At 54.8% G+C, this 13610-nt stretch overlaps 4 protein-coding genes across 4 annotated transcripts; 1 reads left to right on the top strand and 3 right to left on the bottom strand.

Annotated features, from left to right (window-relative positions):
* Positions 1–63: 63 nt before the first annotated feature.
* CGCA056_v000390 (Uncharacterized protein) lies at positions 64–600 on the bottom strand (the record flags this gene model as incomplete). The annotated part of the gene is made up of 1 exon (XM_037315651.1): positions 64–600. One exon carries the CDS (start codon positions 598–600, stop codon positions 64–66), a length of 537 nt encoding a protein of 178 aa, XP_037185941.1.
* Positions 601–1580: 980 nt separating this feature from the next.
* Positions 1581–4182, top strand: Cul3 (Cullin-3; the record flags this gene model as incomplete). Its single annotated transcript, XM_037315650.1, has 3 exons — positions 1581–1589; positions 1691–3957; positions 4008–4182. The coding sequence occupies 3 exons, from the start codon at positions 1581–1583 to the stop codon at positions 4180–4182; spliced, it is 2451 nt and encodes an 816-aa protein (XP_037184968.1).
* Positions 4183–6300: 2118 nt separating this feature from the next.
* On the bottom strand, positions 6301–7458 carry CGCA056_v000388 (ATP-dependent (S)-NAD(P)H-hydrate dehydratase; the record flags this gene model as incomplete). Its single annotated transcript, XM_037315649.1, has 3 exons — positions 6301–7152; positions 7232–7329; positions 7383–7458. The coding sequence occupies 3 exons, from the start codon at positions 7456–7458 to the stop codon at positions 6301–6303; spliced, it is 1026 nt and encodes a 341-aa protein (XP_037184967.1).
* A 968-nt stretch (positions 7459–8426) lies between these two features.
* pyc (Pyruvate carboxylase) lies at positions 8427–12615 on the bottom strand (the record flags this gene model as incomplete). The annotated part of the gene is made up of 11 exons (XM_037315648.1): positions 8427–8534; positions 8588–9888; positions 9971–11690; positions 11753–11814; positions 11869–11988; positions 12047–12078; positions 12130–12167; positions 12227–12238; positions 12308–12315; positions 12369–12389; positions 12486–12615. 11 exons carry the CDS (start codon positions 12613–12615, stop codon positions 8427–8429), a joined length of 3552 nt encoding a protein of 1183 aa, XP_037184966.1.
* Between the last annotated feature and the right edge of the window lie 995 nt (positions 12616–13610).

Below are 13610 nucleotides of genomic sequence, written 5' to 3'. Positions count from 1 at the left end.
TGGTCCAAAGCATCGCCCCCAAATATCAATGTTGTACAATGTGACAGTTTTCCATTACATCCCTCATGACTCTTCCTTCTTGGCCTCGCTGGCCTTGGCCCCAGCCTCGGCCTCCGTAGAGCCCTCGTCCGGGTAGAACTCAATGTCACCATCCTCGCCTAGCGTGCCCCTCTTCACCAGCCTGCCCTTCTCGCGCATGAGATCCTCAACGGTGACCTTCTTGTCGCCAAAGATGCCGAGGTGGTCGCTGATGACGTGGCGGTTGCGGCAGCCCGGGCAGGTGATGAGGACGGAGCCGTGGTGGTAGCCCTGCTTAGAGACCTTGTGGCGGGAGCGGGTGTCGCAAGGCACGCAGGTGAAGTCGAGCTGGTAGTGCGGGTTCGACTCGAGGCGGATCTGCTGCTCAGTCTTGCTCTCGAGGTCGCGCGCGGCTTTGGGCTTCGGGATGGAGTGGGCGAGGCGTGCAGCGACGGCCGGTTGGAGGGGTAGGTTTTGAGAGAAGGCGCCTTGGGGGATGAGGCGCATTATCGGGGAGGTGGTTGGGCGGGCTGTTTGGCGCAGCAGAGGCGCTAGTCTTGTGAATGCTGAGCGCGAGGCCATTTTTGTGTATTGTGAGTGTGGTGCGTCGGCACTATCGTGGCTGGGCTGCTGGTGTTGGTGGGCTTGAAGCTCAAAAGTCAAGTGGAAGCGAATTGGAGCTTTAGTCGCAAAAAAAAAGTCCTGGGAATGCCGTCACTGCTCTTCCAGATTCCAGAACCCAAAGCCCACTGTAAAAAGATTGAAACGGATAAGCGCCACCTGTGGATCTCAGATGTGGCACAGCAGGGGAAATCAACGAATCAGAGTCCTACAGTCCTAACTGGCTGGCCCGTGCGTCTAGGAACTGGGATAAGGATGGGAATTGATTGGGTCCAATAACCCGGTCGCGCCTTCCGCCTCATGCGCGCGGACCATCCCGGCTTCGGGGGTGGTTTTGTGTGCCGTGTAGTGCAGTGCAGCCTTGCTTTTCTTTCCCGCGCTCATTGTGAACTGAACCTAGACAACTGCCTGTACCGCCTGCGATGCCTTGTTCAATACCGCCTCCTTCGATCCTTCCTGTCGCGAACTCCCTCCTGCCCTGCGCGACTGAGGCTGCAAAGACCAGCTAGGACTTCTGCTTCCCTTCGCTTCCTCCGACAACCTTCTTTCAGCGCAACGCCACTACAACTTACCACTCCTTCCCCTCCACCACACTTTCTGAGAAAGCTACCCCGCCGCCACTTACTCAGACGCCCACGATAGCTACTTCGACCTGAAACGGTCAACCACAACACCACTCCCGGCAGAATTTTCGCTACACACGATATCTCGATATCCATAAGGAGACACGATGATTTCCGGCAGAGGTGGAGGAGGTACAGCCATGCGGGCTGGTCGCATTCGGCCCCCGCGCCGCCCGGGCAGGGTAAGTCACCCCAATATGTCACTGCGGGAAGGAAGGCGCGATGAAAAGCTTGATTTTGGTGCAAGATCTTTCTTCTCGAGCTCTGAAGACCCATTTCATTCGCGTCTTTCGTTGAATCGATGTTGCCGTGCTCAGCATGGCTATTGTTTGCCTGTTTGGGCATTGGCTGGGTGCAAACACCAGACGATCGATACGGGGTACCCGGCAGCCGCACATCCCGATGAACCGGGCTGACAAGACGAACAGCTCACCTCAGGTATCGACACGAGCGACTTCGAGCAGTGCTGGGAAACCCTCAAGCAAGCCCTTACCGACATTCACAACCAGAACTGCAGTACCCTCTCCTTCGAGCAGCTTTACCGAGCTTCATACAAAATTGTTCTTAAGAAGAAGGGCGAGATGCTATACGACCGCGTCAAGCAGCATGAGGAGCAATACTTCTCCGAACATGTCATTCCCGAGATTGACAAGCTCGTCACCGCAAACCTTGTCAGCGCTGCTATGGGCGGCTCGGCTACCTCGGTCAACGAGCGACGCAAGATGGGCGAGCACTTCCTGAAGGGCGTGAGGGCCTCTTGGGACCACCACAACACCTCAATGAACATGACTGCCGATATTCTCATGTATCTCGACCGTGGATATACTCAAGACGCCCGCCGAGCGTCCATATACACTGCGACTATCGGCTTGTTCAGAGATCATATCCTGCGAGCCTGCCTCAACTCGAGCGGGGAGTACACCGTTTTCGACATCCTCAACTCAGTCATTTTGGACCATATCAATATGGAGCGGGACGGAGACAATATTGACCGCCATTTGCTGCGCAACATCGTTCGAATGCTGGATTGTCTTTACGAGTCGGATGAGGAGAACGAGTCGGAAAAGCTGTATCTCACAACATTCGAACCAGCGTACCTCCAGTCTGAGCGAGAATACTACAAGCAGGAGTGCGAGCGCTTGCTCCGCGATGCTGATGCCGGTGCCTGGCTTCGGCACACGCAACGGCGCCTTGCAGAGGAGAACGACCGATGTGACACCACCATTCATTATGAGACGAGGGAGAAGTCGATTAAGGTTGTTGAGGAGGAGTTGATCTCGGCGCACCTGGACGATTTCCTGAATCTTGAGGGCAGTGGACTCAAGTCCATGGTCAACTACGACCGTGAAGAGGAGCTATCCATTCTTTTCAAGCTCGTCTCAAGGGTCGACCCGAAGAAGACGTCGCTGAAGACGATTCTCTCCGCCCGCGTCGTTGAGCTCGGTCTCGAGATTGAGCAAATCCTCAAGGATACCAACTTTGCTACGGCGGCTGTGGCTGACGGCGAAGAGGGCGAGGGCGCCGAGAAGGCCAAGACTCTGAGCTCATCAGCCCAGCAGACCGCTGCTGCTATCAAGTGGGTTGACGATGTATTGAAGTTGAAGGATAAGTTCGACAATCTGTGGAAGAAATGTTTCCAGGAAGATTTGATCATTCAGACCGCTCTCACGAAGAGCTTCTCCGATTTCATCAACATGTTCACCAAGAGCTCAGAATACGTCTCACTGTTTATCGACGACAACTTGCGCCGCGGTATCCGAGGCAAGACCGAGACCGAAACTGAGGAGGTGCTGGAGAAGGCCATCACTGTCATCCGCTACCTTTCCGACAAGGATCTCTTTGAGAGGTACTACCAGAAACACCTCGCCAAGCGTCTCCTTCACAACAAGTCTGAGAGTCATGACGTGGAGAAGTCGATGATCTCGCGAATGAAGCAGGAACTTGGCAACCAGTTTACTGCCAAGTTCGAGGGCATGTTCCGAGACATGGAGTCATCCGCCGAACTGTCTTCCGGCTACAGAGATCATATCAGGGGTCTGGGCGATGTCGAGCGTAAGCAGATTGACCTTGCCGTCAACATCCTGACGACCAACTCATGGCCTCCCGACATCATGGGACGCAACTCGCAATTTGCCGATGGCGCCGGCTGCAATTGGCCGGACGAGATCAAACGCCTGCAAGACAGCTTGCTCAAATTTTATCTCACTAACCGCAGTGGTCGTAAGTTGACATGGTTGGGCTCGACCGGTAGCGCAGATATCAAGATGGTCTTCCCTGCTATCCCTGGTGGTAAAGGGCCGCTATCGCGCGAGCGACGATATGAACTGAACGTCCCGACATATGGCATGGTCGTTCTCATGCTCTTCAATGAACTGGAGGAGGATCAGGAGCTGTCTCTGGAGGAGATCCAAGCCAAAACCAACATTCCCACACCCGATCTCACTAGGGTTCTTGCTTCCATCTCCATTGTCCCGAAGGCCAGGGTTCTCCTCAAGGAGCCCGCCACCAAGTCAGTCAAGGCCGGAGACAAATTCAAGTTCAACAGCGCCTTTGTCAGCAAGCAAGTGCGCATCAAGGCTCCCATCATCAACGCCACGTCAAAGGTCGAGGGCGATGAGGAGAGGAAGCAGACTGAAGAAAAGAACAACCAGACCCGTGCTCATGTCATCGACGCTGCGCTCGTGAGAATCATGAAGTATGCTACCCCGGCAGCCTTTCGCTGTGGCATTGGCTAATATTTCACAGGCAACGCAAGGAGCTCACCCATACGCACCTCCTTAGCGAGGTCATCGAGCAACTCAAGAGTCGCTTCACGCCTGAGGTCACCCTCATCAAAAAGCGCATCGAGGATCTAATTGTACGCGAGTACCTCGAACGAGTGGAGGACGTCTCGACCCCGACTTACCGCTACCTCGCTTAAGCTTTTCAAAGCTTGCTCTAGTGAGCACGACGACGGAAATGATTATGATTTGAATAGAGGCATTCGGGCTGCATCAGGCACGGTTAGGGTTTTTTCGGCATTGGCGTTGGGGGGATGAGTCGGTTGGTCAGTAGCTATCGCGCATATCTTTGAGAAAAGTGGCCGGCGGTGGAGGGCTTAGGCAGTGAGCCTATCTCGTTGAGTTTCGAGGCCTTTTGACTTTTCCATACGCCACAGGCAGTCGTTGGGGTCTGAACTGGCTAACGGTGGGTGAGATTCAGGCGGTTGTATATATTACTTTCGCATGTACGAATTTCAAGGGACTTCTTGCATGATTTCTATTCTTTCTCTGTTCTTGTCTCTTCCCGTCGTCCCCCGGTCATCATTCGTACCTCTGTATTCTTGTGCAAGTCAAACATCCGCACCGACCGAGAGAGAGGCCGTTGTAGCTTCAGAAAGGCAGTCGCTGGCTGTGATGAGCGCATGCTTCGTCGTTATCGAGGGCCACCAGGTATAAAATTGCTTCCTTCATTCAAAGAACGTAGCTTCAAGGGCCAATGTAAGGGAATCGAGCCGATCTCCGCACGTGAGCCGTTGCCTCGCCTTCTTTTTGGGTTGTCCTCTTACCGAGGTACTGCCATTCCCAAGTTTGGATCCATTCGCGGTTGCTTGAGGGTACTTAGTAACGGAATAGTTGGGGAGAGACAGGCCTGGCGGACGGTGATGTGACTCTTGGAGGTTGCCTTGTATTCTTCCATCCGCAACATAGGGTTCTGTCTCTGGCTGTTAAGATGATAGTTGGGATGGCTTCTTTTTGTTCAGAGGGTGTGGTACGCAGATTTCATTTGTCTCGTTGCTGTTGTTTGTTACACAAATTGAGCGCTTTAATATGTAGGCGCTCTCAACGGTTCACCCTGTCTTCGTGTACGCTGCGGGGTCTACGCTCAGGTGGGCTCCAACGTGCTCTGGGAGTGCTTTTAGAGCGGTGATGATGAGTCGTATAAATACGCCTAATCGATGATGATCTCAACTTGTTGCAACACAATGCGCGGAACTGTCTGGCCCTGAGTGCTGATGGGAGTGAGGGATCGCCGCTCGTCATAAGATTATGCTGTTCTGCTTCTATGTGGGGAAGGGAAGGTTTGGGAGTTATCTGGGCTCAGAAAACGTCATGTTTGGGCGAATACTTAGAAAAGAATAGAAATATCAGAAGACGCTGACGATATGATGAGAGAAACTTCTTGAGATACTGCACAAATTTGACAGGCCGTCTGGGGTGCTGCTCATCTTGGAAAACCAATACAATGTCGGAGCACAAGCGACATTGTTGCTGTCTGCAACAAAATGATACCAAGATGGCCTCTTTATAAGGTGCGTGGTGCATAGAGTGTGAAGAATGTAAGAGGAATGCTGCGCCAAAGGCTGGGTGCTAATATGCGCAACACGCAATCGCCATGTTCGTTTCGGATCTGTTTGTTTCAAAGGGAATTAGATTATGTTAACTACGTAAAAGCTGCGCCCAGCAAAGGCGGCTAAGAGCTATATAGTGCTTCTAATCATCACATATTGGGCAAGGTTTATGTGTATGAATACTTGACAGGCTCTGCTTATCAGGTATTCACTGATGAATATCTGAAGAAGGCAGGAGGAAGAAGGCGAGAGCCCTGGCTGTAGAGGGAACAAGAACATAATTACAGGAACACCCTGCGCAGCCATATGCCTTATTTTGATGCGAAGCTTCCTGTATACTGATTGGAATAGTAAAGGGAAAGTGAAGAACGATTGGGATGGGTGGAAATTTTGAGCTTCAACTCCATAGTAATATCACTCTTGCCAGGCTTAGATAGACTTCAGCAGGGTTGATCACAACCGCAATAACTAGTTAACTTCACACTGTAACATCTCCGGCAACCGCCGTGAGAGGTGGGCAGATACCGAGATACCATAATACCTCGAGGCTGGGAAGATCTCTGCCTGGAATGGTGTTGCCACAGATATCTTAGCATAACAGATCTTCTATTATCATCGCCCTCCGCATTGGAAATAGCGGTCAGCTAAGCATATGGTGATAATTGATGTCGCTGTTTATCATAGCCTCAACCTTCTCGTTTCTTTACGTCACAGCTTGGTGCTCCCAGCAGGTCCATCAACCTCTCCAAACAACTCCATAAACGCTCCATGAACCTCATCCGTGAGATCGCTCGCCTGCAAACTCCTCCCCTTCTTGACGAACGCTCGCCTCGAGCACTCCCTCGTAATCGCACACCCTCCAAACGCAGCCAGTCTCACCAACTCTGCCTCCGCAAGCTTACTGTCTCCCGTATCCCACAATCCATCAAGATACGCTTTCCTCCACCCCAAGAACGTCGCAATCGACCCCGTCAGCGTATCCCCCTGTCCACCACTCCTCTTCAACCCGCCCTCGAGGTCAACGATAAAGGTATCCTCCCCATTCGTGATGAAATCCTTCGCCCCCTTCTGCACAACCGTCACGCCCTCAAGCGCCCTCGCCAGCGCCTCAACCTTAGCCGTCTCCTTCTCATCCCTCCCCCCTTCTGCGCCCTCCTTCGCCTTCCCCTCATCAATCCCAAGCGCCTTGCACAGCCGCGAGAACTCAACCACGTTCGGCGTCAGCACCGCCAGCGCGTACCCCTTCACGAGCCCGGGGTCCTTCTGCACGAGCTGCAGCGCGTCCGCGTCGAGCACCAGCGGGATCGAGCGCTCCCTGGCGGCGCGGATGACGCGCGCGACGGTGTCCTGCATCAGCGGGTCGCGGCCGAGGCCGGGCCCGATGACGAGCACGTGCAGGCGCGCGAGCATCTCGACGATGGGCGCCGAGATCTTGTCCGCGTCCGGGGGGGCGGAGGCGGTGTCCTCGGAGGGGGACTGGCGCATCAGGGGGTGCACCATGAGGTTTGGCGAGTAGGTCTTGATGGTGGCTGCTGCGCCGGGGGTGCAGATTACGTGTGACTGTGCATGTCAGTTCTGGACCCAAAAGCGGGCGCCTTGACGGCGAAGATCGTGGCAATGGGAGTTTTGGGGGGCCTACCATATCGCAGCCCAGCCTGGCGCTCGCCATGGCTGAGAAGTACGGTGCTCCCGTGTAGTCCACGCTACCGCCGATGACGGCGACGCGGCCTAGCTGTCCTACGAATTGACTGTCAGCCCCTCTTTCTGCCCAATCCGCGAGGATGCCGTACCTTTATGGAACTTCTCCAGCATGGGCGGAACCATCCGCTGAACGCGGCCGAGGATCTCCTTCGTTGCAGACGACATGGCGGGGGCGGGGTCAGATGGCATCGCAAGCTTGAATGTGTGCAGAGTGAGCTGATGTGTAGGCTAAATACCGCAGTGGAACAAGCGGGAATCGCTGGTAAAAAGTGAGGCCGACCGTGAATTAAATTACTGAAAGAAAGGGGGAGTAACCTCCGGAGCTAGACGTTTGAATTGGGTTTGAAATTCGCACGAGGGGCAGACGTTTGGCGAGTTGAGATCAGGAGCTGTGACAGGCGAATGATGTCACTTGCCGATATCCCCGAGGCGTCACAAATCCACACCAACGACGTCTCATCGAAGAATCATCGCAAACAACGCCCATTCTTTGGCTTTTGCATATGTCATAGAACAGTTCGAAGCTGTAAAGGCCTTCTTATCAAAGTAGTTTTATCTTCAAAATCTATTGTTATTCATGGGAGGATTGTGCGGTGGCACATTCGGTTGCGCTACATATAACTGTGAAATTCCACAGATCTTGGACGTAAAGTCAGAACCAAAGCCGACAGACTGCACGATCTCATCGAGCTGCTTCCATCTGGTCCTGATAGAATTACATTCGGGAGTGGGAAACTAAAGCGGGATATTGAAGACTATGGCTAAGATAGTGATGGTGATAGGGATGGTGATGATTGAGGCTAACGACGGTAACGAGGAGTAACGGTACAGGGCAAAAGAAATGATGACGACAGACGAGGACGACAGACGAGGACGACAGACGAGGACGACAGACGAGGACGACAGACGAGGACGGCAGGCGAGGAAGGCGGGCGAGGAAGGCAGACGAGGATAACGACGACAATGGCGACAAGAAGGACAGTGGGATACGTTCAATCATGGTATAAATTTGCTTCTAAGTAAACGTCCAAACTGCCAGATAACCGTTCGTCGCGCCCCAGACATTAGCATGTCACATAAGTTTTCGTAGTGCTTAAAATTCATAAAAGATGCCGCTCGCCAATAGTCCCCGCTTAAGCCTTGACAATCCTGCAAACCAAGTCCGAGCCGTCGACTGAGTCGCCCTCCTTAACCTGGAGGGTGGAGACCTTGCCATTGTGAGGAGCAGAGATGACCATTTCCTGGATAGGATGTTAGTATATAGGTCACAAGCAGCATCGACACAGAAACTTACCATCTTCATGGCGCTGAGGACAGCGATAGGGTCACCCTTCTTGACATCAGATCCGTCCTTGACACGGAGCTCAACCAAAACACCAGCCATAGGCGCGCCAACCTGGCTGGAGTCGGAGGGGTCGGCCTTAGGACGGCTGACGTTCTCAACCGAGGCCTTGTTGTCGTCGACGGTGACTTGTCTGACTTCACCGTTCATCTCGTAGAACACCTCGCGCTGGCCAGTGTTCTCGCTCAGAGGACCAATAGCAAGGAGTTTAAGAATGAGGACCTTGCCCTTCTCGAGCTCGACATGGAACTCCTCACCAATCTCGGGACGAGACAGGAAGTACTTGGTGGGCAGGACGGAGAGATCACCATACTTCTGGATGAACTTCTTGTAGTCCTCGAAGACCTTGGGGTACATGACGTACGCGGCAATGTCGCACTCGGTGATGGGACCGCCGAACTTCTTGTGGAGGTCGCGCTTGACCTTGGCGAAGTCAACGGGCTCAAGGAACAGACCAGGGCGCTTGTCCAGCTTCCTGCGGCCACGGAGAGCGTTGGAGCGGAGGGGCTCGGGGAATCCGCCGTACGGCTGGCCCATCATACCCTCAAGGAACTCCAGGACGGAGCCGGGGAAGTCGAGCTCGGAGGCACGGGCCTTGACGTCCTCGGCGGTAAGCTTGTTGGAGACCATGAACTGGGCAAGGTCACCAACGACCTTGGAGGTGGGCGTGACCTTGACGATGTCGCCAAGGAGATCGTTGGCGTGCTCATATGCCTTCTTGGTCTCAGCCCACTGCGTTCCAAGACCTAATTGAGATGCTTGGAACATCATGTTGGTGAGCTGACCACCGGGGATCTCGTGCTCGTACACCTCAGGGTCAGGACCAGCGAGGTGAGCCTCGAAGGGCGAGTACAGCAGGCGCAGCTGCTGCCAGTAGGTGTCCAGAGCGCGGACGTGGGCGGGGTTCAGGCCGGGGTCGAGATCGCTGCCCTCAAGGGAAGCAATGATGGCGTTGATGCTGGGCTGAGAAGTCATACCGGACAGACTGTCGGTGGCAGCGTCGACGGCATCGGCACCGGCCTGGGCGCAAGCGACCATGGAAGCAACACCCGTACCAGCGGAGTCGTGAGTGTGAACATGGATGGGCAGCTCGGGGTACTTCTTGCGGATTGCGCCGACCAACAAAGTAGCTGCGTGGGGCTTGAGGACACCAGCCATGTCCTTGAGACCGAGGACGTGGATGTCGAGAGCAACCAGCTTGTCAACCAAGTCTAGGTAGTACTCGAGGTTGTACTTCTTCTTGGGGTTGAGCACTGAAAACTGGTTAGCAAATGTGACAATGATCATGAATAGAACGCAGGGGAAACTTGCTGTCTCCTGAAATGCACACGGTACCCTCGACGACACCTCCAGCCTTGTGAACGGCCTTGATACCGACCTCGAGCTGGTCGATGTCGTTCAGGGCGTCGAAAACACGGAAGATATCGACACCGTTCTTCTTGGCCTGCTCGACGAAGTGGTCGATAGCGTTGTCGGGAAGGGACGCATAGGCCACACCGTTAGCTCCACGCAGGAGCATCTGGAAGGGGATGTTGGGGACTGCCTTCCTCATGCGGCGCAGACGGTCCCAGGGGTCCTCGTACAGAAAGCGGTAGGCAACATCGAAGGTGGCACCTCCCCAGCACTCCAGAGCGTACAGGTTGGACAGGGCGTGACTGGTCTCCTTGGAGATGTTCAGGAGATCAACGGTGCGCACACGGGTAGCCAGAAGCGACTGATGGGCATCACGCCATGTGGTATCCATCAGAAGGCAGCCCTTGTTGGCGCGAACGGCCTTGGCGAAGGCCTTGGGGCCCTGGTCGACGATGATTTGTCTCCATCCCTTCTTGCAGGGTTGGGAAACATCGAGCCTGGTGCCGTCCTCCTTGAGAAGCTCAGGCAGGATGATGTCGCCCTTGAACTTGGGCTCGCCAATCTGGCCCTTGATGCTGCTGCCGTTGACGGCAACGTCACCAAGGTACGCGAGAAGCTTTTGCGCACGGTTCTGGCTGCCAATGAGGTCGAACAGCTGAGGAGTGTCGTCGATGAACGTCGTCCAGCAGTTGCCATCGATGAAGGTGGGGTGCGTCAGCAGAGACGCAAGGAAAGGAATGTTGGTCTTGACACCACGGATACGGAACTCGACAAGGGCACGGAGAATCTTTCTGCGGGCAATCTCGTATGTTGAGCCGTGGCAAGTGCACTTGACCAGCATGGAGTCGTAGTAGGGGGTAATGACGGCACCGGCGAAACCGTTGCCACCGTCGAGACGGACACCGTTACCACCGGCAGAGCGGTAGACCTCAATCTTTCCGGTGTCGGGGGAGAAGCCCTTCGCGGGGTCCTCAGTTGTGATTCTGCACTGGATGGCGAAACCTCTGGTGGAGATGCGGTCCTGTGTGAGACCGAGCTGCTGCAGAGTGGCGCCAGCGGCGATCTGGATCTGGGCGGCCACGATATCGATACCCGTGATCTCCTCAGTGATGGTGTGCTCGACCTGGATACGGGGGTTGATCTCGATGAAGTAGTACCTGTTCTGCTGGTCGACCAGGAACTCGGCGGTACCGGCGTTGCGGTAGTTGACCGACCTGGCCAGCTTGACGGCGTCGTTGAGAATAGCATCGCGAGTCTCGGTGGGGAGGTCCTTCGCGGGAGCAATCTCGACGACCTTCTGGTGGCGACGCTGGACGGAACAGTCACGCTCGTAAAGGTGGACAATGTTGCCATGGTTGTCACCGAGGAGCTGGACCTCAATGTGCTTGGGCTTGTCGAGGAATCTCTCGACGAAGACGGTGCCGTTGCCGAAGGCAGATTTGGCCTCGGAGGTGGCTCTCTCGAAGGACTCCTTCAAGCTCTCCTGCTCGCGCACGACACGCATGCCGCGACCACCACCACCGTAGGCGGCCTTGATGATGATGGGGAAACCATATTGATCGGTGAAGCTCTTGACCTCCTCAAATGTTGCAACGGCGCCTTCGGTACCGGGGACGACGGGGACATCGGCAGCGATAGCGAGCTTTCGGGCGGAGACCTTGTCGCCTAGCGAGTCAATGACATCGGCCGTAGGTCCGACGAACTAAAACGGGCCCCGAGTCAGTTGGGTTGTCAGATTTTAGGGGCTGCTACAGGATCTCTTACAATGAGGCCGGCCTTCTCGACGTTGCGCGCGAACTCGGCGTTTTCTGACAGGAAGCCGTATCCTTTGGCGGTGGATTAGCACATGTCAAAATGGTGGTTTTTTTTTGTGCTCTTACCTGGGTGAATCATCTGCGCGCCATGCTCGACGGCAATCTTGATGATCTCATCTCCAGCGAGATAAGCACCGACCGGGGTGTATTGACCGCGCTTGCCAATGACGTATGCCTCGTCGGCCTCTGTGGAACAATGGTTAGAGAGGAACGGAGAGGACAAGCAGCTGCGTGAAGGACATACTTTGTCTGTGCATGGAGAGACGGTCCTCATAACTGTGATTTTTAGTATGCGAAACTTGGTTCGGGCCAGGCGATGTGTTTTACCTGAAGACAGCGATGGTGTGCAATGAAAGCTCGTGGGCCTACAGAGAGTCAGCGATGCGTCGCAAGATATGATGGCGCAGCCGGTTGGATTACTTACAGTTCTGAAAATCTAGACGGGCAGAAAAGTAAGCATTGCAATTCTAGACAGTACCTTGAGCGTCGAGGAGGTTCAACATACACGAATGGCTGAACGACTGTTAGCTTGCGTGAGTCAGGGCCGGATGAATGGATGTACTTACGAATTTCACCACGGTTGGCAACTAGAGGCATGAAGACACTGGTCAGCGCAATTCTCGAGGGATTGGTTCGGATAGCTCCGTCGAGCTTCGAGCCAGCTCAGAGAGGTTCAAGCTTACCCAGAATCTTCTTCAGGTGCATGATGCTCGAGTTGGCACGAATGTGGTGGATGGTCTGGGGGTCCTTCTGGACCTCCTCGACATCGCCGTCCTCGAAGACATCGTTGAATGTGGGCTGCGTCTGGGCCATGATGGGCAGTTGTGCAGCGTGTGGGAAGGTGTGAGGAAAGAAGGAAGAGAGTTTCGAGAGGGACAACGGCCTATTTTGAAGGGACCGAGGGGCAGGGAAAGCTGTTGAGGTCTCAAGTGCGAGACAATTGCGTCGGCTCTCGGTTGGCGGGGTGGTTTGGTTTGGGTCTGGTCTAGGTTGGTGGGGTTCTCCCAGGTTTCCAATCCCAAGCTTTTAGACGCAACAAGCTCGTCGGACGTGCCGCTTGCTTGGGTGTGGTCTGGTCTCTGGCCGCCTGTCTTTCAGGTGCAGATCAGGCGCAGCAGCAACAGATGCGGCGGCGGCGGGTACAAGGGTCAGGGGGAACAGAGTCCAGATGAGCCGAAGCACCGAAGCAGAGAGACGCGCCGTGTGTGGTGGGCTGAGAAGTTGAGCCGACGGGATTCGATTCGACGGGGTCCTGAAGTGAGAGGACGTGGAATGAAAGCCGAGGGGTAGCTAGGGAAGCTTGTTGGCTCTTTGCCGGGGTTAGGTAGAGAGCTTCGATGACAAGCGAGCACAGCTCTTTCTCTCTTTCTTTTTTGCGCTCTTACACCCGTCCGACCGAAGGGTACGGGAGTGGATGTCGGTGGGTGGGGGGTATGACGGTGGTGGATGCGAACAAGCAGTGGTATCTGGGGGAGCACAAACGACAATGTAATACTATGTACGCAGCAGCAAGAACAGCAGCGGCCGGCGGACAGATGACGGAGGACGAGGAGAGGAAGAGGGAGAGGACGGGATGAACACGAAGCTCGTGGGATGAGGGGATTTTATTTGTATCTGGGTTGGTGCCAGAAAGGTAAATGGCATGTCTGTCAGTCCTTCCCTCTTCGCCAGGGCTCGTCTCCTCGTAGGTACACCCCGGGCAGCAGGAGAGGAGACCAGACCAGACCAGACAGATCCATCTGAGAGGGCCATGTCCATCCATCGACTTCAGACCAACCTAAACATGGCATTGGCACTGGCACTGGGGC

Source organism: Colletotrichum aenigma (assembly GCF_013390185.1).
Source record: "Colletotrichum aenigma strain Cg56 chromosome Unknown KSG_Cg56_contig01, whole genome shotgun sequence".
Classification (NCBI taxonomy): domain Eukaryota; kingdom Fungi; phylum Ascomycota; class Sordariomycetes; order Glomerellales; family Glomerellaceae; genus Colletotrichum; species Colletotrichum aenigma.
This window is presented reverse-complemented; position numbering and strand designations above follow the sequence as displayed.